This window comes from Phyllopteryx taeniolatus, chromosome 10 (assembly GCF_024500385.1).
Source record: "Phyllopteryx taeniolatus isolate TA_2022b chromosome 10, UOR_Ptae_1.2, whole genome shotgun sequence".
Taxonomy (NCBI): Eukaryota; Metazoa; Chordata; class Actinopteri; order Syngnathiformes; family Syngnathidae; genus Phyllopteryx; species Phyllopteryx taeniolatus.
The window spans coordinates 14735663-14759919 of NC_084511.1; the positions used below are offsets into that span (position 1 = coordinate 14735663).

A 24257-nucleotide genomic window follows, 5' to 3' on the forward strand; every position below is an offset into this window, starting at 1 on the left:
CCAAGATGTGTAGATAGATGTGCTTTGATATTTTATCAGAATGTGAGTGTTTTGATTGTGCTGGAATAGTCATGACTAAAAATTGTGCCTGTAAAATGAACAAGGTCACATCCTTGTTCTTTTTATAGGCATGACTTTATCAAACGAACAAGGATGTTAATTTCTGTGAATGCTGAAAGTGTTCGACATTCACAGAATTTTTTCATACTTCTCAAAGTGTATAGTAAAGTACATGATCCATCCATTTTCTGTACCGCTTCATCCTCACTAGGGTCGTGGGCATGCTGGAGCCTAGCCAAGCTAACTTCAGGCGAGAGGCGGGGTACACCCTGAACTGGTCGCCAGCCAATCGCAGGGCACATATAAAATAACAACCATTTGCGCATACATTCACAGCAAAGGGAAATCTAGAGTTCCCAATCAACCTACCATGCATGTTTTTGGGATGTGGGAGGAAACCGGAGTGCCCGGAGAAAACCCACGCGAGCACAGGCAGAACATGCAAACTCCACACAGGCGTGGCCGGGATTTTAACCCCTGCCCCCAGAACTGTGAGGCAGATGTGCTAACCAGTTGTACACCGTGCCGCCTGTAAAGTATATGAATAAATGAAAATAGTGTAATGATCAAATACAGGGGCTCCTCAGTTTAAGACGCCGTTCCATTCCGGAATTTGGAAGTAAATTGGAATGTGCCGTAATCTAACACTAGCCTATGCTAACACAGAAGTAAAATCAATATCACAGTGTGCATGAAAAACACAAGTAGGCCGTAAATATGAAACGATCTAGTGAAGCAAGCGCGTCAGTAAGTAACAAGGATGCAAGTGTATAGTACTCGTTCTCGTAAAAATGCACTGTAATTTAATTCCAATAAAGTAATTTCATTATAGTAAGTTAGCACCCATTATTTCTGTCATGTTGTAATGTTGGTTTGACCTGACTGATTAGAGTACATGACCTGAATAGAGAATATTTTTGGATATACTCGGTATACAGCACACAAGGAAATACAGTAAATGAACAAGTCATTTAAATAGACAAATTGCTTCATCTTGTGATCAGATCGGTGATCACTTATCGTTTTTTTAAAACTCGCTGATCGGTGATTGGCCCCAAAAATCCTGATCAGGTAAAGCCTAGTGTTTAGAGTATTATTAGTAGTATTAGGTGCATGCATGTGTTTGCTTGTCCGTCCCGGAATTCAGTATAGCATGTTCTGAATTCTCCCGATTCCTGGTCTTCAATCACCTGGACCTGCAAATGACAAGAGTGCTCCCAACTGTCACTGTCAGGGAGAGGCATTGTGATCTAATTATACAGCACCCCCCAAAAAAATCACAAACCATTAACACAGATGACACACAACAAAATATCTAGTGAGAAGTAAGACCACAGAACCTCCTGAAGCATGTTGCTCAAAATTCACAGGCAAAGGTCAGAAAAGGGAGATCCAGAGAGAAAGAGACATGAAGGTCAGACTTCACTCAAAATGGAAGAGGAATTGAATTTAGCCCTCTTCCTATCGATACACTCAACAAAGGCCTTTAAAGTTATCAATCTCACCTTCAAGCCAATGATCAAACAAGGGTGGTTTGTATGTTCAGTGTGTGCAGATGAGCCTGGACTAGAAAATGGAGAGTGCTTTGGTACAGCAGACATTTTATTTGGAAATTTGGCTGCACGGAGAGCTCTCTCTGTGTCCAAAATGGAGGCATCGACTCCATCTTCATTTGAACGTCCAGCTTCATTAGAGGGTAAAATACGATTGGATGCAAATGTCAGGTTGATTACGACGCGCTCACATTCGTAAACTTGCACTCTTGAATTCACTTTGTGCTGTGACGCTGTCTCGAAATGGGATTCTGTCTGGGAATTTGTGGTGGTTGTGTTATGTCCGTAAACAAGGTCATTGGTAACAAAGGTGCACATGTCCCCTCAGGAAGGGGCCACACACACGCACATACACACGCACACAGTGGCTAGGCTGGGAACATGCAGCAAAAACAGCCTTTTTTTTTTTTAGAACTGCATGTCCTATTAGCTCAGACGCAGAGCAAATGTAGCGTGTTTGAATCTGCGTGATATGCTCGAGCGAGGCCTCTCCTCCGGCAGGTCGGGCCGAGAGGGGGGACCGGCTTGGACCGGCCCAGCCCGGCCGTGATGGAGATGAAGAGCAAACAAGCCTGCGTGCTGCAAAGGTCCACTCTCACAGCAGAAAAGACAACAGGAGGAAGGAGACAGGAAGGCGACTCCTGCACAAAAATCTGTCTTATCACCTTGCTCGTTGTTTGCTGCTTATTAATTGTTAGTATCTGACATGCTAGGTCGGCTAAGGGTTGCTGAAGACGGTCTTGATGAGTGTTGCAGTCTCTGTCAGACTGAAAGGCTTCGAGACTTCTGCTGATGATGTAGGTGGGCTATAAATAGCCTGGTATTTATAACCCTGCCATTTTGGCCTCATTTTTGTTCCTTTCTCCCACTTCGCTTTCTCTGCGCTTCTGTAATGATTTAGTGGCACTGATGATGGGGAGCGATCGATGACTTGCCAGAATGCCAAACATTGAAACAACATTTTTGTCAGAAATGGGTAAACTATGGCAGAATTTTGACTCCCGTGTTAATTCCCCAATGCGCCACAGCCCTGCTAACTGGCTCTTACATAAGAGCCCAGAGAGCAAAAAAAAAAAAAAAAGAAGGCAGAATATGAGAGAGAGGAAGACTGTGTGTCTCTACAGCTCAAAACATAAAATCCCTAACCAGCCAGACTGCCACTGCTATTTTACATAGCAGTGGCGATGGTGCCCTGTGCGATTCCCCTAGATGGCGCCCCCCTGATAGTCACAGAGGGAGTGGGGGTAGTGCTGACAAACGTTTTTCACTGTTCAAATCTGATCAAAAAACAGTTTGTTGTAGCTCTTTCCATTGGAAATCTGGGCGCCAACAGGGAAAGAGGGCTGGTGGGGCTGGGGTTAGTTAATTACTGTTCCAAGACGGACAGAATACTATGTGATTGGTAAAGTTACATTACATTTTATTACATTGTAAATCCATTTGTCCAAAGTCATTTCCAAAGTTCTCTGGGGTTATATCATAGTTCTGGAAAGCGGTGGGCGCAGCAGCCAGCCTGTCTTCCGGATACCATCCACAGTCCAACGGCCACACGGAGCGGGCAAATCAGACTCTGGAATCGGCTTTTCGCTGCGTTGCCACATGCAATCCCACCTCCTGGAACGCATTCCTCCCATGGATTGAATATGGCCACAAATCCCTCACCAGCTCCGCCACTGCTATGTCTCCTTTCATGGCCTGTTATGGTTTCCAACCTCCGTTGTTTAGGGAACAGGAGCATGCGGTGGCGGTTCCTGCGGTGAGGGATCACCTGCGAAGGGTCCAGTCCATTTGGAAGGATGTCAGGGCGGCTTTAACTCAGTCTGCTGAGAGGAATAAACAGCTCGCGGACCTTTGTCGTTCCCCCACACCTGAGTACAGACGGTTTGGCTTTCCTCCCGTGACCAGACTGAATCCCGTAAACTCACTCCGCGCTTCATTGGTCCCTTCCCGATCACTAAAATCATCAATCCCACGTCAGTTCAACTCAAACTCCCACAATCTATCAAGATCCATCTGACGTTGCATGTCTCACTGTTCAAGCCTGACTCCACCTGCACTCTTAGCTCTCCAGTCGTACCCCCTCCGCCCACCCGCGTTATCGGCAACCATCCAGCCTTCACAGTTTCGTGTATCCTTGATGTGACGCCCAGGAGCAGGGGCTTGTAGTTCCTAGTGGACTGGGAGTGGTATACGCTCCTGGATCTCCCGCAAGCTTATTCTTGATGGCTCCCTGATTAGGGACTTTTATGCGGCTCACCCTGAGAAGCAGGAAGCAGGACGTCAGGAGGCGACCGTTGAGAGGGGGGTACTGTCACTGCTGTGCCCAGCAGTTCCTATGTTGGGGCCTGGGTGGCGTTTTGCGCCCCTCTCGCCCTCTCTCTCTCTTCCCAGTAAACGGCACCACCTCGGCCATGTACCTGTTGTCAATCAGCCTTCATCATTGCCTGCATTTAAACCCGCCAGATCCAGGACTCCACTGCCAGAGTATTGACATTCACCTGTGGTACACCGACTCTCTACTCGCACGTAAGCTACGCCATTTCTCATAATTGTTCTGACCTCCGTATTCTTCCTCATCCTCAGTTCTCCAGTGCTCCCCGCCTTGCTGATCTCTACAACCACGCCAAGTCTGCGTACATCTGCACGGTCAGAGAGTATAAAAATTAGCTGATTGTGGAAGAACATAGTGGTTAGCCACGCTAGCTTCAACTATTACGATTGTCTCATACCATACTACCTGGCAGCGAGGAACGACGGCAGCGGCGTGAAGTGAAACGCCATTTTTGTCGCCGTATTTAATGTCCAATAATGCGCGGGTAACAACTGTGTGATATTGAAAATTTTATTCATCATAGAAGTTGTGGTACAACACACACCAGCAACACGACACTTTACGAGACTGAAAGCAACACGTGTCACTTTACGACACTGTCGTCAGTAAACTATGCAATTGTATGGATGCTACAAGCATGTGGAAATATTTTACTAAAAATGAGACACATAGAAAGTCTACACTCAAGTAGAATAAAAGCAAAAGTGAAATAAAAGCAACGAAAAAGAGAAATGCTTAATTTTTATGGAGCCTGCCTACGATGTCATGTCTTACAACATGCTATGCTATGGCACAAGATTAGACCGGCCGGCTTGTTCAAGAGAAAACGCACAGGATTCCCAGTAATTACAATATTTACACTTACTTTAAGTTGCATTTTTAATATATATATTTTTTTATTTGTTTCTCTGCATGTGCGTTTAAATATGTACTGGTGTGTGGCGTAAAAAGGTTAGGGACCGCAGTACTGTGCTAAAAAACTATCAATAACATCATCGATTAATCGACTTCAATTCAACTAGCTTTTATTATAGAATGCTTCAGCACCCCTAAAAACTTGTCAGCCCCCCCTCCCCCCACCCTCCCAAAAAAATATTGGTATTATGAATTTATGGAGAATGTTTATTATCCTAGCCCCCCCTAAAACAAATCTCCAACCCCCACTAAACAAATCTTTGTCTCGATTACGTTTTGGGGCTAAGTATTTTTCAATCAACCCCCACCCACAGTCCACAACCCAACGCCCCCCCCATAGATGTATGATTTGAGGGTCCCATGTACAACCAGTGTCAGAGTTTGGTCCGCATTACCGGCAGTAAGTCGGATTTGTTTCCAGTGAGGGTTAGACTCTGCCAAGGCTGCTCTTTGACACCGATTCTGTTCATAACCTTTATGGACAGAATTTCTAGGCGCAACCGAGGCGTTTGGGGGGGGGGGGGGGGGGGGGGGGGGGGGGCGCGTTGGGTCTGGTTTGGTGGCTTCAGTATTATGTGTCTGCTCTTTGTAGATTATTTTTTTTTGGCTCCATCAAGCTGCAATATTCAACCCTCACTGGAGCAGTTCGCAACTGAGTGTGAAGTGGTTGGGATGAGAATCAGCACCTCCAAATCTGAGACCATGGTCCTCAGTCGGAAAAGGGTGGAGTGCCTTCTCCAGGTCAAGAATGAGATCCTGCCCCAAGTGGAGGATTCAAGTATCTTGGTCTCTTGTTCGTGAGTGAGGGAAGAATGGAGCGGGAGATTGACAGGCAGATTGGTGCAGTGTCTGCGGTGATGCAAACTCTGTATCCGTCTGTTATGGTGAAGAAGGAGCTGCGCCGAAAGGCCAAGCCCCAGTTTACGGGTTGATCTACATTCCTACCCTCACCAATGGTCACGAGCTGTTGGTAATGACCAAAAGAACAAGATTGCAGAGACAAGTGGCCGAAATGAGTTTCCTCTGCGGTGCGTCCAGGATTTCCCTTAGAGATAGGGTGAGAAGCTTGGTCATCCGGGAGGGGATCAGAGTCAAGCCGCTGCTCTTCCGCATCGAGAGGAGCCAGATGAGCTGGGTCGGGCATCTGGTTTGGATGCCTCCTGGACACATCCCTGGTGAAGTATTCCTGGGATTTCCCACCGGGATGAGGCCCCAGGGATGACCCAGGATACGCTGGATCTCGGGTGGCCTTGGAAGGCCTCGGGATCCCCCTGAAGCTGCTGACCCAATTGGCTGGGGAAAGGGACGTTTGGGTTTTCCTCCTTAGGCTGCTGCCCCCGTGACCCAACTCCGAATAAGTGGAAGAAAATGGATGTATGGATGAATGAATGGATGGACTTGAGAGTGATCATGAATGACAAGGTAACCAAAGGCCACAACCAAAGGCCACAACCAATACAGATTATTATTGTTGTTATTGTTGGCATGATGTGACCATGTTTTATATCAATGAGTGTGTGTGTAGCTTAACGGCGTGGATGACGTCTCCATGGTTACATCCAAACAGCCTCCGGGCTTTGGCCCTGCCCAACTCAGCTCAGACCAAGTTGTCGTGTGCGTGTTGCTGGGACTATGCTAAGTGGAACTGTCAGACTGATTCGCTCTTTGTTTAAAAACTGTGTGACCACAATATGGCCCCTTTTTCCTTTTCTTATGTGACATAAGATAATCTAACAGTGATCACAATTCTGTTCATGTACAATATCTCTTCAAGTGGCACAGAAACGAGTGGTAACAAGCTTGAAGGCTGTCGAATGGAAAAAGCTGCCTTGAGGATTAGTTAAATTGATGTCAAAGCAGTTTTGTTTATTAAATGATCATAACAAGGTGGAGACGGTGACCTTTACACAGTATTGTATATAAAATGTTGATTATTGGATAGGGCCTCTGTTATCATAACTGCTTTGCGTTACATTATGCACCACACATTTGCAATGGGAGACAGGTCTGGACAACTGGCAGGCCTGTCTAATGTGGCTTGGCATTGTCTTGCTGAAATAAGCAGGGACGTCCCTGAAAAAGACATTGCTTGGATGGCAGCATGTGTTGCTCCAAAACCTTTATGTACCTCCTCCATCCATCCATTTTCTTTACCGCTTATCCTCACTATGATCGCGGGCTGCTGGAGCCTATCCCAGCTATCTTCGGGCGAGATGTTCCTTTCAACATTCATGGTGCTTTCACAGATGTGCAAGTTACCCATGCCATGGCACTAACCAGAGATGTGGATTCGAGTCACATGACTTGGACTCGAGTCAGGCTCGAGTCATGAATTTGATGATTTTAGATTCGACTTGACAATGTTACAAGACTTGCAACTCGACTTGGACTTGAACAGCAATGACTCGTAACTTCACTTGGACTTGAACCCATTGACTTGAAAAGACTTGGTACTTTGACCAAAGCACTGAGAAACCAAAATTTGTAGTTTCTCTTTAGGTCTATGTGTCACTTATTGTTATACTACAGGAAAATATGAATAGTGACAACATAATGTTGCAGATATAACTGATTTTTTAAGGTCAAAGTATACCACACTATAGTTAGTTCGTATTATCTTTAGACCGTTAATGCCCTGATGGGCATGCTCTTGTAAAGGAATTGACCAAGCTGTCACTCTGACACACATGGAAAAAAAAAACTACAACAGAAATCAGCTATAAATGTGACAGTTAAATAAGGTATACATTCCAAAAACATTGTTAACATACATAGAAACGACAACAACATTTGACGTTATACTGCAAAAAAAAAAAAAAAGAAATCCACATTACATTGAGGGATTTGCGCGGCTTGACGTCACGTATAATTGTTTTTGTTAGCGTTAGCTGCTAGCTTTGTGAGATAGTTAGACAGCAGGCTGGCCGTACGCTGTTTGGGCTTCCTGTACATTACAGTCTGGTTTAGTCAGTGTAGTGTTCTCATTAATCAGTCTTGTACTGTATTGTGCTCTTGTGCTCCATTTTCTGAGCCGCTTCTCCTCACAAGGGTCGCGGGAGTGCTGGAGCCTATCCCAGCTATCATCGGGCAGGAGGCGGTTTACACCCTGAACTGGTTGCCAGCCAATCGCAGGGCACATACAAACAAACAACATTCACACTCACATTCACACCTACGGGCAATTTAGAGTCCCCAATTAATGCATGTTTTTGGGATGTGGGAGGAAACCGGAGGGCCCGGAGAAAACCCACGCAGGCACGGGGAGAACATGCAAACTCCCCACAGGGGGGACCGGGGATTGAACCCCGCTCCTCAGAACTGTGAGGCTGACGCTCTAACCAGTCGGCCACCGTGCCGCCCTCATCAGACCACAGCACAGTTTTCCCACTTTGCGTCAATCCATTTCAGATGAGCATATGCCCAGAGAAACTGACTGCGTTCCTGGGTGTTGTTGATATATGGCTTCCGCTTTACATGGTGGAGTTTTAACTTGTATTTGTAGATATTAACCGTGTTAACTGACAATGGTTTTTTGAAGTGTTCCTGAGCCCATGTAGCAATATGTTTTACACAATCATCCCGGTTTTTAATGGACTGCCGCCTGAGGAATCGAAGGTCATGTGCACCCATGGTTTGGTTTTCAGCCTTTCTCCAGATTCTCTGAATCTTTTGGTGATATTATGGACTGTAGATGATGAAATTCCTAAATTCCTTGCAATTGTATGTTGAGAAATGTTGTTCTTAAACAGTTGGACTATTTGCTTACGTAGTTGTTCACAAGTGGTGAACCTCTCCCCATCCTTATTCATGAACAACTGAGCCTTTAGGGGATGCTCCTTTTACATCCAATCATGACACTCACCTGTTTCCAATTAACCTGTTCACATGTGGAATCTTCCAAAGTGGTGTTTTTTGAGCATTCCTCAAATTTTCCAATCTTTTGTCCCTGTCCCAGCTTTTTTGAACATGTTGCAGGCATCAAATTCAAAGTGAGAGAATATTTGCAAAAAAAAACCCAAAAACCCAAAACAACCCACAATAACGTTCATTAGTTTGAACATTAAATATCTTGTTATTGTAGTGTGTTAAATTGAATATAGGTTGAAAAGGATCTGCAAATCATTGTATTCTGTTTTTATTTACCTTTTACACAATGTCCCAACGTCATTGGAATTGGGGTTTGTAGTTACCGGATACAATAAGCAAAACCAAGCGTTGCTTCCTCTAATTCATCCTCTACGCCTCCTTCTTCTTTGTATTTTCCTTCATTCTGGATGCCCTGTAGCATCATGCCTCCTCTCATTGCTCAATCTCTGTACTGCACCAGTCTCCTGCTTTGGCACATGAGATAGATCGGTGTCGCTAGCTTAGTGACTTTGTCGCTATAGTTAGCCTTTTCTGACCCCGATAGTTGTTTTTCAAAAAAGTGACTTGTGCCAACATGTGCTATAATTCTTGTTCCTTGATAATCACAGACATGTTTTGTCAACTGGGAACTGTTGTAAATTGCGGGGGGAAAAAGAAACATTTTCTTTAATAAGGTGATGGCGTCATTTGATGATTTCTTGCGACTTTAAGGACAGGCATGGCACAGGCATTAAAGGACATACATGGCCATCTAACCATCTATTTTCTATACTGCTTGTCTTTGTTCGTGTCAAGAGTAATCTGCACCCTGTCCAAGCTGATTTAGGGGGAAACGTGAACTGTTCACCAGCCATTTGCAACAGCCACGTGCATTTTTTTCAGTCACATTATAAAAATAATTTTATGTGTACCAGACTTAAGATTGGTTATACTGTATATTGAAGCTTGCTTTATGTAGGCTTAATTGGTTACACACAGACAAATGGCAGTATCCTTCCTATTAAAAATTGACTTTAGTTAAATCATATAGCATCTCAGCCTGGATGATGTTGTTTTCTTATTTTTACATTTCCACTTTGCGCACTGTGTGTCCCCCCAGAGCAAATATCAGTGACATGTGCATGGGGGAAATGTCAGGAAACACGCACGCACGCGCGTGCACGCACGGTCATGCATGCGGACATGCGCAGACATAGGAGCGGACCACCTTTTTATAAGTCAGAAAAATAATGGTCAGTATGTGGGTCATTTTCATATAAGTTGTTCAATGACACAAATTAAGATTTAGCTATTTTTTTATGCCACTTTGGTTTTATTTGGGTAAATGTCCCCCATGCTGAAACAGGCATGCTTATTAAAGTCCTCTTTTCAATTTCAATTCAATTATTGATGATTTCAAATATTAGGCATTCATAGTAAAGGCAATCCTTATTGTCAGAGCAAAAGGCAGTGGCACTTTAAAATACAGTTATTTTTGTAACAGTAAAGACAAACGAGCATATCGGTAAAGACATAAACAGCATTATAAGAATCGGGTGAGTTACACAAGTTACAACAATGTGTTGCCCTGCAAACCCTGCAGATACAAGTGGATCAATGATCCTGATGATCCATTAAACACATTACAGTTTCTCTTTATACAATCATAATAACGGTAAAAACATGCAATAGTTCAGACACTTTCACAAATTCATACATATTAATGCAAATCTCAGAAATAACACCATTTATTTTGCTGTCTGCTGTTGTGTGAATGCAAAATGACTGCCTCATCCTGGCACTTAAGTTCACAGATCCCTCTGGTCTATTGCAACAACATAATGAGGCTCTCTCCAGCGGCATTAATGGTAAAGACAGCTTCAGTGACAAAGAAGGACTGTTTGTAAAAGAACCAAAAAAAGGAACTCTGAAGACACTGGGATGCATTTGTGTTAGTTTTCATGGAAAAGGTATCCTCAGCAATAGAAGAAAAATCCTATACATGTACTCTATATCCAAAATTGTAATTAGCATCTTCAGAAAATTATGAGAGGCGAAACGTCGTCTAAGACAACCACAACAGTCCAGCAGCTTATCGATTCAATGCCCCGAGAATCAAATGACCAGGATGAATTAAAATATTCACAGGCATCTTAAGAAAAGATGTTGCAAATCATGAAACTTAATTTCGGACACCTAACGGTAAACACATTTTGGCATTTAAAGTTTGAAAACTGTTACTTTCTAATAATTGTATTTTATTATAAACAATTATGACCTTTTGATGGATAACAACTGCCAATAATTCAAATACACTTATCAGTACAATTAATTGATTTTCAAAAGGAAATTCAGTGGGCCATGTCTTTACCATTATTGAAGGTTGGCTAAGAGTGTGGAAAATTTTTGTTTGAGACTACAGCAGAATGGCAAATCACAAGTGTTGCCTTTAGAAGGAGGAAATGATATGAAAAGAAATCTGAGCTTTTGCGGCTATTTTTCAAATGTAACTAAAATTGTAATCATGGAAATCGCCAAAGGAGTTTAATTTCTTTATTAAAAAAACATAACATGTTTTTTTGGGGGGGGACTGGAATGGTTTTTAATTAGTTTTAATTGAGGATATTGACCTGAATATTAAAATATTGAATTACAGTGGTGCCTTGAGTGACGAGTTTTATTCTTTCCATGAGACCCTCATAATTCATAAAAGGTATCTCAAATCATCTTTCCCCAATGAAATCAATGGAAATGCCATTAATCCGTTGCAGCCTCCCCCAAAAAACAAAACGATGTTTAATGTTTTTAATAAGAAAAATATCACACTACAATATTGTACTTCATGAAAATATCTAGAAATTAGAATAGAATTCAATAGAATTAAAAGAATGAAACAGTTTGTGTATCATGACTAATTCATTGTGGCTCCTTCTGGTGTGCACACATTGGCCACTAGGGACAGTACAATACAGTCATGCAGACAAAAATGAAGAAGGGGTTCACAACCACTGCAAGTGACTCAGTAAGCTGCAGTAATATGTTGTTTTTCTTAGAGGAACGAATCAATGCGGCTATATTGTCCGTCTACATGTGTTGATGCACTGTTTGTATTCAAATATCTGTTTGTTAAAGTGTTATAACATAGCTACATTGATCCTATTTGTTAGCCCATTTATGGCGTTTTAACTTGTTTGTCAGCATTAAGTTAAGCAAACTTTTTTTTTTTTTTTTTTTTTGAGGAAAAGCTATTTGGTTGTTTTAAATACAGAAAGTGTAATTCTCATTGTTTTATGTTTAGTTTGAGAGTGAGCTTCAACTTGGAGTGGCATTGAACAGCTTGAAGCCTATTTTTTTTTAAAAACAATTATCCTCTATCTGCCAAACTGCTGCTACCCCTTTAATGGTAAACTTGGTGCAAGTAACCACAGTGTAGTAGAAAAGGAGCTTCAGTTCGCATTGTCGAGTGAAAAGCTGCTTTGTTCCTTCATCGCGTGCAATCTGTAAATAATAAAAATGCTATGCGTGAATAATAACTGGAATGCGATCTGTGTTGAGTCATTTCAAAACCGGCAAGTTTTTTAACATCACACTTGATGATATTGTTTATTGTATTGTTCTGTTCTATGAATACTTGTTATTATTATGCTTTATAGAGACTCCTACCCTTTAATGAAGCTCAAAGTAAACGGACCGGTGTATTTTGTGCGTTTAGGATCACCACCACGGCAGCCTGCATGATGGACCTGCGCCGTTACCCTCTCGATGAGCAAAACTGCACCCTGGAGATCGAAAGCTGTAAGTACCGTCGTCCCTGACAACGGGCTCTCACTCCCACTCACCAACGTAGATCCCACATACGCATGCAGGTCTGTGGGTTTTTGAAGAAAGCGCACGGTAGAAAGCGACGTGATAAGGCGGGATGTAAAATGCTGAGAGAGGCTGATGAGATATGAGGAAATACAGAAGCGGGAACATCACTAATGGTTCACCGACTGATAACATCCACCCTAATTAATTCAGCTACACTGGCTTGATTAGGTCCAGTGTTTGTAGATGTTACGTTGCCATGTTTGCAAGGTACAAAGAGCTCATTTCTCATGGAGTTTGTGATTTTACAGCACTATGAAGAGGAGGGGAGCGAGAGTGGAATATGAGAGACAAAGATGAGGTCCTTGTTGTGCTTTATCTGGGTCCCTGGGGAGGAGGATTATGGGGCTGGGATGCGGTGTAGGGCTCACTCTTTCTGGGTTTCATCACAGTGTTGCCGGAATTAAGTGCCGACGGTAAGCGGAGAAAAAAAACCCAGTGGTGGGTCAGAACCGCTTCTCTCTGCTCCTCTTCCATTACGCTTGGCATCTCTCTCCTCATCACTTCCTCATCTCTTTTCTTTGCACACTCTCATCCTGCAGCCTTTTTATCTCTTTCTCTCCATCACTCGTAACCTCTTTTTCCCCTCTCCCCCTCTCCTGTCAGGCACACACACACTGAAGCATGCAGGCCCGGTTTTGATCAGCAGACAGTATGTGCTCTCATATGGATTAACTGGCAGCAGTTTTAACGTTGCAATTGCTTCATCCCAGAACATGCTATTTTATTCAGACTAATGAGTGCAGAGAACTCTCATTTGACTTGATAAACTTGATACATTTTTAACAGACCTGAGTCTTAAAAGCCCGGCTAGCCCCGTGCTCCAGCAACAAGGACGCCGCCACTTGTTCTGCATGCTGTGCTGCAATCGAGGCATAGAAAATTTACAGTGGAACCTCTGGTTGAACATTGGTTTAGCTCTGATTTGTTTGGATTTTGCAATTTTCCATAGGAAACAATAGAAATAAAACTATAATATATTAATACAGGCAATGTATTAAGTAACATTTGATCATTCATAGCAAGTGTACTGTGGATATAAAAAGTCTACACAACCGCGTTCAAATACCAGGTTTTTGTGATATTAAAAAAATGAGAACAAGAAATCATTTTGAAACTGTTTCCACCATAAATGTGTACTATCATCTGTAAAACTCATTCGATTTTATTTTCAATCTTTTCAATGGTGAAAGTAAAAATAAATAATGCTGAGATAATGTTGTTGCACAAATGTGCACACCCCCTTGTAACCTTCAAACTCACGTGTAATAGGAGTCAGGACACAACTGCCACCATATAAAGTGCCTCTGATTAACCCCAAAGAAAGTTCAGATGTTCCAGTATGCTTTTCCTGACATTTTCTTTAGTTTTCTAGCTGTAGGCTGAAGTTTTTCTGCTAACACTAACTGGTATTTGGAGCAGTTCATATTTCCCTCCACCTTGACTAGGACTGTAAAGTTCCAACTGAAGACAAACGGCCACAATGGCTGCTGTTGCTTCACTGTAGGTATGGTGTTCTTTTGGTGCCGAGCAATGTTGTCGTTGTGGCAAATATACTGTAGCTTTTGGAATCATGGCCCAAAAGTTAAATCTTGGTTTCATGGGATCAGGACAAAATCACCCAAAAACGAGGCTCAAATGTGAATGTGAAGGTGTTCGCATCCTTTCTAAAAAAGACTGAAAAAAAATTGTGTCACGTTGCACATTGGTGGAAATAGATTTTTAAATTGTTTTTCTTGGTCTTATTTTTGATACACACAATCTTGTGTCTAAGGAGGATAAGCGGTATAGAAAATGGATAGATAACCCAAATAAAATAAGATAGTGTACATCATGTCAGTGTTTTCTTTAGCTACCTTATGCTTGACAAGCTGCTACTACATTCAGTGCCATTTTACTACCCAAGTCTGGTTATGTCGGTTCTAACAATAGCAAATTGGTCAGGTTGCCATCTATTTGAGGCCTCAGAACATAAGTCGATCCAAACGATGACATCACAGTATTACACGCAACACTGAATTTAGGCAGTCAAGCGTCCTGTTATTTTAAGTGCATGCCCACATTCTCATCACTGATATCATTAGTGGTGCCCTGAAGAATTTCTCTTTCATTAGCACAGAAATTAAGAATTTTGTGATCATTTCAATAAATCTCCAATGATTGATTAGGCACCTGATTCCCTTCGATGGCGGGAAAACACATCTTTGCTGCTTTCACTTCTTATGCAGACAGAGGCCACACACACGCACATACACAAAAAGCAATCAACCTTCCAAGAGGTTTATCCAAGCATAATATATATTGTTCCAAAAACACGTCAATACACATTTTACATACAGACATGCAAACGCCAAAGGCATGAAAAAGGTGACAAAAAACAAAACAAAAACAAAAAAACATTATAGGTGGGCATCTGGGGGATCCCCCGGTCCCCACAGATATTTTTTTTTTAATTTGAACATAAATTAAGCAATCTGGAAGACTGAAGAGTACAATAAGGCAAAATCAACACATTTTCCTTCACGCAGAAAAACATTTATTTCCACCGCTCAAATACATGTTGATGTACAAATTTAAGATTACAATTAAATTTGCCTCATTTCTTTGCTGTTTTGTTTTGGCCTCCAACTTGAGCCAGGCCCATCTCCACCTGCACCTGATGCCTGCTTCAAGCCGTGCCACATGAATAGCATCCTCCTCTTTAAGCACTCATACTGGAGAAGAATTGACTAAAATCATTGTCTGTTTCACTTCATTTTTCACTATTACCAACTTCAAAGGCTAATCCCAAATGGAGCCTTTAGGAAAATATTAAGTACAATATTTTTTCTGTTTTTATTGGCCATTTCTGAATTTTTTAATTTTTTAAAATGTGTTCATTCTGTTTTGTGACATTATCTCTAACAACGGACCCTGTGGTTATCATGATGTCCACGAAATGAAGTGAAATGTGTGTGTTTCCCTAAGTGTACAGCTTTTTGCTTTTTGCTCGACAGATGGTTACACTACAGATGATATTGAGTTTTACTGGCGAGGAGGAGACGGTGCAGTGTCCGGCGTTGACAGGATCGAGTTGCCACAGTTTTCTATCGTCGACTATAAACTCATCTCCACGAAGGTGGTCTTCTCTACAGGTACCCAAAGCAACACTTACTCTTCTCACTGACCAAACCTGTACAGTGTTTCAGGGACTGAGTGCTGCCCCAACTAATGACACTGAAGTTTAGTTTCTTAGCACCAAGAGGTCACAAGATGGTGCCAAAGTAATACTTTTATATTAGAGAGGGCTTTGGCCTGAGCACAAAAACAGTGAATACAGTAAATGAGTTTTTTAGTAAATAACAGAGGTTAGCCTCACAACCCCCCCCCCCCCCCCCCAAAAGAAAAAAAAAGGGTTACATATTGCACATGTATTACCTCAGATTAATCACACAATTTATTTTGACCACACACGCTGCTTTACCTTAATCGCCGATGAATATCCTAAATGCGGTGCAGGTTTCTATAAGGTCAGTGATCGGGTCAATTTTTACACCAGTGGAAATTATAAGTAAGGAGATTCCGACCGGTGTGCTCGGCGGCAGATTTTGCTTCAAAAGTCACCCCGATGGGACTTTTGAAAAAAACAAAGGTCATTTTCATACAGTGTAGCACTGAAATCTCTTTTCATCGAAGCTCAAGTTTAAAATAGCATCTCAAAGCAAAATGTAGCACTATGTGTGCTCAATCTGGCGCCTGTGATTAATCGCGATTAATTACAATTCAAAAGTGTGATTATGTCGGATATGAAAAATTAATCGATTGACATCACTGGATTTTACATTACCGTCAGATACAGTTGCTCAGTAAGGACATTAGTGGGCATCATTGAGTAAAAATCCATTTTCATTCCTTCTTCCTCCTTCAGGTTCCTATCCCCGCCTGTCCCTCAGCTTCAAACTGAAGAGGAACATTGGTTACTTCATCCTGCAGACATACATGCCTTCCATCCTGATTACCATCCTCTCCTGGGTCTCCTTCTGGATCAACTACGATGCCTCTGCTGCCAGAGTGGCCCTGGGTAGGATGGCCTGGCTGCTGCTAACAATAACCCCGAGTTACATCATGAAAAGCCATTTCACATACATTGAAGGCACCATTGTGTCTGTCATGCGTCTAATGTGTGTTTTGACTGGTTTTCTCATTAGCTTTAAGCATGCTACTGATAGCAGACTGTGATAGGCTGCCTAGCTAAATGTCTGCTGTTCAAATGACTCCATGCATGACTCATGCAGAGAGAGCCAAAGCGGCACGACCTTGAAGCGTGCTGTCTTTCTCTCTGCCTGTCTGTCTCTCACCGGCTAGCTAAGTGAAGCCCCTTTACATTAACACACTTTTTCATATTTCTTAGCCACGCTAAAATAAAATGCCACGAAGCTCAATTTTTCTGTTCAGCTCGGAAGGTCGGAGCCGCAGGAGGAGCTGGCTCCGAGCGTTTATGTGTGTCATTCATGTCACGCACCATTTGTGTTCCGAAGTGGGACACATGCAGGTTGGAACCCCGCATGGGATGTTTGGAGGCTAACGTAATTTCATGATCTGCCCGCTTGCAGCGTCCTGCTAACGTGCAGCAGCGAGCAAGTGCAGCCAATGAGAGATGAGGCTGCGAGCTACACAGACCGCTGTGTTATTTATAATACATGTGAATCTGACCAAATGCAGATTGTGCATTCAGATGACTAATTTGTATCAAGCACAATGCGTCTACATAAAAACACAACACAAAAAACAGGTGATTTGTGCTGTTGACTAACAGCAGATGTTTGATAGCAGTTTGCAATTTATTTAGCCTACAGTTTGTTTGTCATGTAATTGCATACATTATAAACACTCATTAACTCATAAACACACACATGCACTTTTATTCCATCGAGGTTTTGGGAGATATTTCTGCATCATTTTATTACATGGTCATAATGAACAAGTACAATAGAAATACGAGTAATAATAAGAAGAAGACGAAGAAACAGTACAAAAAGATGAAGAAAAAGAAGAAGAAAAGATTTTTACAGGATATTTGAGTATACGAGTTAATGCTTTGATACTGGCAAACTAACGTCTTCCAGATTTGACTGACTTTTTTTTAGTTAATGAAAAATGGGAGCAAAACAATAGTGTTGCATTTATGTTCTTGTTCAGTGTAAATTGCCCTTCATCCTTTATTGAAATACGAACAAACACTTTGCAAAGACAATGTTTCCCAACCTTTATTGAGCCAAGGCACATATTTCACATCACAAAAATCTCACGGCACAGCACCAAACAAAAATGTTACCCAAAAATATATATAATGAAATAACAGTAATTGATAATAATTCAGTTGTTTGAATGGCAACGGGTTAATTGTACCTTCTGCCATCTAGTGGAAGAGCATTTCATTGTTCTGCCTGTCACTACACGTAACTGGCATAGATAGAAGATACATTTTTCAGTCCAATAAATTGAAATTTCGTAATTTTCCATAGCACACCACTCCATGTTTTGGCTTGAACTCAATCTTCTCCTTAATGGTGTGGCTGCTTTCCAGGGATCACCACGGTGCTGACCATGACCACCATCAACACACACTTGCGAGAGACGCTCCCTAAGATCCCCTATGTGAAGGCCATAGACATGTACCTGATGGGTTGCTTCGTGTTCGTCTTCCTCGCCCTGCTGGAGTACGCCTTCGTCAACTACATCTTCTTTGGCCAGGGCCCGCAACGGCAGAAGAAAGCGGCTGAGAAGGCAGCCACGGCCAATAACGAAAAGCTTAGACCCGACCCCAACAAGGTACACGTGCAGGCACTGCTCTTGTGAGAAGATTTGTTATGTGTGTGTGTGTGTGTGTGTGTGTGTGTGCTGGTTGGCAATGACTTCTTCTCTCCAGATCAATGTGACCAATGCTGAATCTCTCTTTACACTCCATTTATACTTGTGTGTGCTTCCGAAGGAGTGAATGCAGAAGCAATGAGTGGCGTTGTTGCACTTGATCTCCATGTTGCTGTGTCTCTCAAAGGGCAAGGCACCTTGCAAAAATCCCAGGATGTGGCCTCCCCATTTTTTCTTTTATTCTGAAGCTAGCGCCAACAACAGCAACATTAAAACAATGAAATGAAATAAAACACCCTTTCCTTGTGAGTGTGGCAAGCTACAAGTTTCCAGAAGTAACAGTGCTGATTTTGTATGCTTGCAGTGGCTGGTGGGAAATGTAGTTCAGAGAGATGATGCTCTGTATGCCAGAATGAAACAGAGGGAAATTGACGCGTATGACTCGATGTGGGATCCCATCTTTGTGGACGATGCCGCATTAGGACTAGGCGAGCAAAGAAATAAGGTACTGGAGGTTTTGAAAGTCAAAACTAATGATGTCATCTACCTGAATCGATCCCGATCAGAGGAAAATGCTGTTAGTTTTTTGTGCATCTCTTTGAGTTCTCTAGATTTTTTTAAAGCAACTTTGATCATCACTTCCACCATTGTGTTTTTTCTCCCTCTCTTGGTTTGCTCTTCATGCATTTTCCTGACCTCCACAGCTTAGCAGTTTCATTTCTGCAGGCTTACCCTGAATTCAACTTGAGCTGTACATTAAAATCGATGGACAATTACAAATATGACACAAGAGGAGAACGCATCAGTAGCTATAGTAGAATAATTGAGACACAAATACAGTAAAGTCACTGTGAGTAAAATAGGATTGTTTGATCATTCAGTGTTCTGACTTCTAGTGGCTTCACTTCAAAAACAATACTCAATTTCCAACAAGACAATTAGCTGATATTGGGACGTTTTCCTTAGAAGTCAGGCGATGGATGAAGAAATGTTCAAGTGAATTCACCTTTCCTGACCCACCTGAACCTTTTTAGCCTCTCCTCCATCTCTGCCAAGTCCCTACAGTTTCTCTCAACCTTCTCCTGTCACATTTTCCTTTGCCTTGCTTCGTCTTTGATTTACTTATGTTTGTCTTTGTTGAGAATCAATAGAATTTCAGCCATGCCGGTTGAAATTCTGAAATTAAATTAGTTTGTGGAGTGTGTTTTGCTTTTCCAGGAATGTTATGTCATAAGTGCTGTGGTTATATTATCATATACAGTGGCAGATGATCAATAGTTTAGAAAATGCACAGTGGAACCTCATAAATCAAAACCAAACCATTCGTCCTATTTGTTTGGATTTAGAATATATTATTATAGAATTTCCAAAGGGCACCTCACATAAAGACTGTCATCCATCATCTCCTATAGTGCTTGTCCTCAGCTGACTGAGTGAGAGGTGGGGTGCATCTTGGACTGGTTGCTAGCCAATTGCAGGACACATACAGTACAAGTCACCAATCACACTATTATGCACAGTATTCAGTGAACCTAAGAAGCATGATTTTGAAATGTGGGAGGAAACGGGAGTACTTACAAGCACATGGAGAACATGCATACTCCACACGGGAAGGCGACGTCACAACTGTAAGCCCGATGTGCCAACCAATAGTCCACTATGCTGCCTCTAATAGGGTTATCTATATTTTAAGTATTTTGCCTTCATTGCTTGAGGAATTGCATCATTGGGCGAAGTACAGTAGCATAGTAGGCCCAAGTGTTCGTCAAAATTGAGGCAGTGTATTTTTTAGGTTTATCTAATAATATTGTTCAAACATTAACACTGTGCTTAAATAGGGGAAAATCAAAACAAAGTCCACCACGGGCCCGCACAAGGGACAACAAACACCAAATGGCAAAAAAAAGACACACACACAAAAAAACCTAACAGCAGCACAGACGGATGCTTACTTCACAGCGCCATCTTGGAAAAAAAAGTTAAATATAACTGAACTGTTCTTAAAAAAAACGTACTCTAATGGATTAAAAAAAAAAATCCACTGTAACTTTATGTACAATTTGGGCATTTAATTCAGTGATTCTTTCCTGTACCACTAGAAGGAGCTCACTTATCACTAGTACTAGTATCACACTTTGAGAACCGCTGCTCTAAATCCTAAAAGTATCTGATGTAAAATGTAAAAAAAGAAAACTAAAAAACATCTTGAACGGCCATGTATGACGCTGTTTTAATGACAATCGCTCATTGCCTTTTTCCCAGCGGGTACACTGATGACATGTCCAGTTTGTGCCCAGGCCTAAAGCATGTGTCCCCCACCTCGCCTGCCTACAGAGTCAGTCACAATAAAAAACGTATTAAATGAATAAATATCATCCCAAACAGATACATCAATGCCACAAGATGGCAGCACGCACTACTTTTCTATTAGATTGCTAATTGAAGCACCCCCTTATAACATAGTTCCTTGTCACCTAGATGGCACAAGATGGCACTAGAGGAATGCTTTTATATAAGACAGGGCTCTGGTCTGAGGACAAAAACAGTGCATAAAGAAGGACAGGTTCCAGAATCACGACCGTGCGAATATATCAATGGTCAGTTCCGCACGGTCAACCGAATTCTTACAGTTAGTCCACTGTAAATTCCGAATAGTTTGACTGGCAAAGAGGTTCCACTGTACTGCTTTTCTAAGTCATTAGAATGTATCGCTAGTGACAATGTGCATTACCTCTGTAGTAAGTAAAATGTTCACTTCATGTGTGCATTGTGTAGCTGACGTTAGCTTTCTTAGATTTCTCACGAGCAGTCACTTCTCATGGCACCACCTATCTTTGCAACCTCACGCTACAGATGACTCCCGATGACAACATCCTGTTCAGCACCCTGGAGATGAAGAACGAAATGGGGGGTGCCGGGGATCTGTCTCGGGGGTTGGGAGCGCCCGGAGACCCCCGCAACACTATGCTGGCCTACGACAGCTCCACACTGCAGTACCGCCGGGCGGCCATGGCCCGCCAGAACTATGGCCACAGCGACTTGGAGCGCCACGCTCAGAAGAAGTCGCGTCTACGGAGACGGGCTTCGCAGCTCAAGGTGAACATCCCGGACTTGTCCGACGTGAACTCTATTGATAAGTGGTCCAGGATGATCTTCCCCACCGTCTTCTCCTTCTTCAATGTGGTCTACTGGCTCTACTACGTCCATTAAACGCGGCGGCCATCTTGAGGCAGGCACGCCAAGATGGGGAGCAGGGAATTTAGCGGGAATAGAGAGATGGTGTGATTGAGTGAATGAGAGAGAATTGGCGCACCACCTTTTAGCGGGTTCCTTTTCGACAACTTGAGGAGAATGCAAAGACATTTTGGACAGACAGCAGCAGCACCAACACTTCTGTGACTCTTTTAGCATTTGGGAAACACCTTCTGCGGATTGGACAAACTTTAAAAACAAGAGTTTTCAAAGGACAGTAATGGTGCAGGAATTTCAATATATCACTAATACTTGTCATTCGTAGCTTACTCTGTGGATCAAATATTTATGCTTGTGTTTGCATATACTTTAAGGATTTGTTTTATTCAGTATCTATTTACTTGGTAGCCGAGCCGTCTGCATCCGGGAAAGCTTTATAAATGATTTTAAAAGGAGTCATCCTTGATAGTCTATTTTCCTATAATTACTGTAAATCCAAAACATCCTTTACAAAGCATGCTCACGTTTGATTTGATTTGCATCTTATTTGTGATGAGAACGATAGTGATGATGTCGTGCAAAGGAAAGTGTGGAAGTTGGAAAAAGCAGCTTTGGATGACATTTGCGGTGCCAATGCTGGATCGAAAAAGGAAAAACACATGGACATCTCATGAAGGAGCGACATTATTGGACATTTTCACGTATATGTTTTGCTTTTTGCTTTTGCAGCACGGACCAAATCAAGTCCATTTCACCCTGTTTTGCTTTTTTAAACAAAAAAAGAACATGACTCTTCCTTATTTTATGCCATGGTGAGAAGAGCTTTAGAGGCGAGGAATGGCTTTACAGGACAAACCGGTGGTAGAAATGAATTGGCTGCCCTTTCATTGCAATGAGTAGCTGCATAAACATGGCAATCCACAATCATTTTTAACAGTAGAATTGAATGATAGAAGTATGACACGTTTCATTGTGGTTAGGTTTCTGTTCTGAAAAAAAAATGTAGATAAATATAAATCATGTTAAAAGAAAAAGAGATGATTCATTTTTATAAATCAATACTCACGTGTAAATATCAATTTATTCTATTTAACTGTTGTTGTTTTGCAGTTGAATTACACATAAATAATTTTCCATTCTGTCAAAAAAAGAAGAAAGGAGCAATTCAACAGAGTTAACAAAAAAAGAAAAGAAAAAAAAAGACAAATGAAACACAAATTCGCAACTTTGCTGTTCATGTGCTTTTTGGACTTTTCTTCCTTTTCTTTCTTTTTAATGGAATGACTGAAGCACCTCCTTGCTGAAACTGAAGCACTTCCAGACACCAGTGGCTACCGGGTCCATGTTTTGTTCTCTGCAAACAACTTAACACAAGGACCCTGCTATCCAGGCATTGAAGTCAGGCATATTTTGTACAAAGTTTATGTAAATTCCAATTGTAATATTTCATAAAGACTGTAAATATGTTGTGTAATGATTGTCAACAACTATGAAGATGTATCTAAATTCAATTAAAACAATACAGTCTATCACTTCAATAACAAAGTGCAAGGTGGCATTTTCTTGGCAGGCCTCACACTAATAAGACTATTATTGCTATTATTGAGCACTCACAAACATGATTGGAAACTCCCATTCCTTATGAGTTTGAATGTGTTTGGTTCATTTTTAACACAGCTACATCCCTGTTACAAGAGGATGTTCACACTCATCCGATCACATTATTGCAGTTGTTTATTTTTACTTTCCCTCTCGAAAAGATTTTTTTTTTCTTTAATAGAGTTGGGCCATATTAAAGGTGAAAAAATTGTTTCAATGATTTATCTTGGTCTCATTTGTTATATATAACTAAAACCTGAAATTTGAACATTGGTGTGTAGACTTTTTATATTCAATGTGCTGTACTTCTCTTTCCATCCATTTCCTGTACTGTCCTGCTTATCCTGTTCAGGCTCAGATGGAGCCGGAGCCTATCCCAGCTGTCTTTGGGTGAAAGGCAGTAGGCGGATAACACCCTGGAATAGTTTGCCAGTCAATCACAGGGCACATGTACAGACAGACACCCTATTCAGACTCATTCACACTGTGACAGAGTGGGAACTGAACCCACACTACCCGCATCGAAGTCACTGACTATTTCTCTCTCATTACACAGGGGTTCCCCGATATTTTCGTAGTTTAATCACATAGTTTAATCAAATGACATCAAATACTAAAAAGATGTGTAAAAACAAACTCAGTTTAATGTTTTACTATTTTTTTTTTTCCGAGGGTGAAGAATGACATCACTAGCAATGAAAGGGCATTTTGTATGTTGTTAGTGCAGATTCTCAGTCATCCAGGTCACGGCAAACAAGAACAGTCCAGTTGCCTTGATTCCACCTTTGCGGATAATTTTTTTGTGTTGGAATACGGTCAAACAATGAGTCAGAACAGTCAAAAAAAGGGTACACGTACTGTTCAGAGTTGTGCGCTACTGGTGATCGTCCAGATCTCTTTGCCGTCTGTAGACAGCTTTCCTCTTTGAATTTTTTGTGCCATGTCCAAATCTTTTTTTCAGTTGTATTTTTATTGAATGTCCTAAAAAAAAAAAAAAAAAAAACGTGTGCTGCAAACGTTTGCCTGTTTTCGAGCATATCCTA

At 41.8% G+C, this 24257-nt stretch overlaps 1 protein-coding gene across 2 annotated transcripts in view; it reads left to right on the forward strand.

Moving 5' to 3' along the window:
• The window catches only part of gabrb2a (gamma-aminobutyric acid type A receptor subunit beta2a), a 47310-nt gene extending 23879 nt beyond the window's left edge, over nucleotides 1-23431 (forward strand). Inside the window, exons 5-10 of one of the 2 annotated variants that reach the window (XM_061786917.1) lie at nucleotides 12419-12501; nucleotides 15570-15707; nucleotides 16481-16633; nucleotides 18140-18384; nucleotides 18788-18928; nucleotides 21277-23431. In XM_061786917.1, the coding sequence (XP_061642901.1) occupies nucleotides 12419-12501; nucleotides 15570-15707; nucleotides 16481-16633; nucleotides 18140-18384; nucleotides 18788-18928; nucleotides 21277-21633 (1117 nt within the window). In that variant the 3' untranslated portion in view covers nucleotides 21634-23431. The remainder of the gene's footprint in view (nucleotides 1-12418; nucleotides 12502-15569; nucleotides 15708-16480; nucleotides 16634-18139; nucleotides 18385-18787; nucleotides 18929-21276) is intronic. The other variant, XM_061786918.1, reaches the window with a different exon arrangement.
• The last annotated feature ends 826 nt before the right edge of the window (nucleotides 23432-24257 follow it).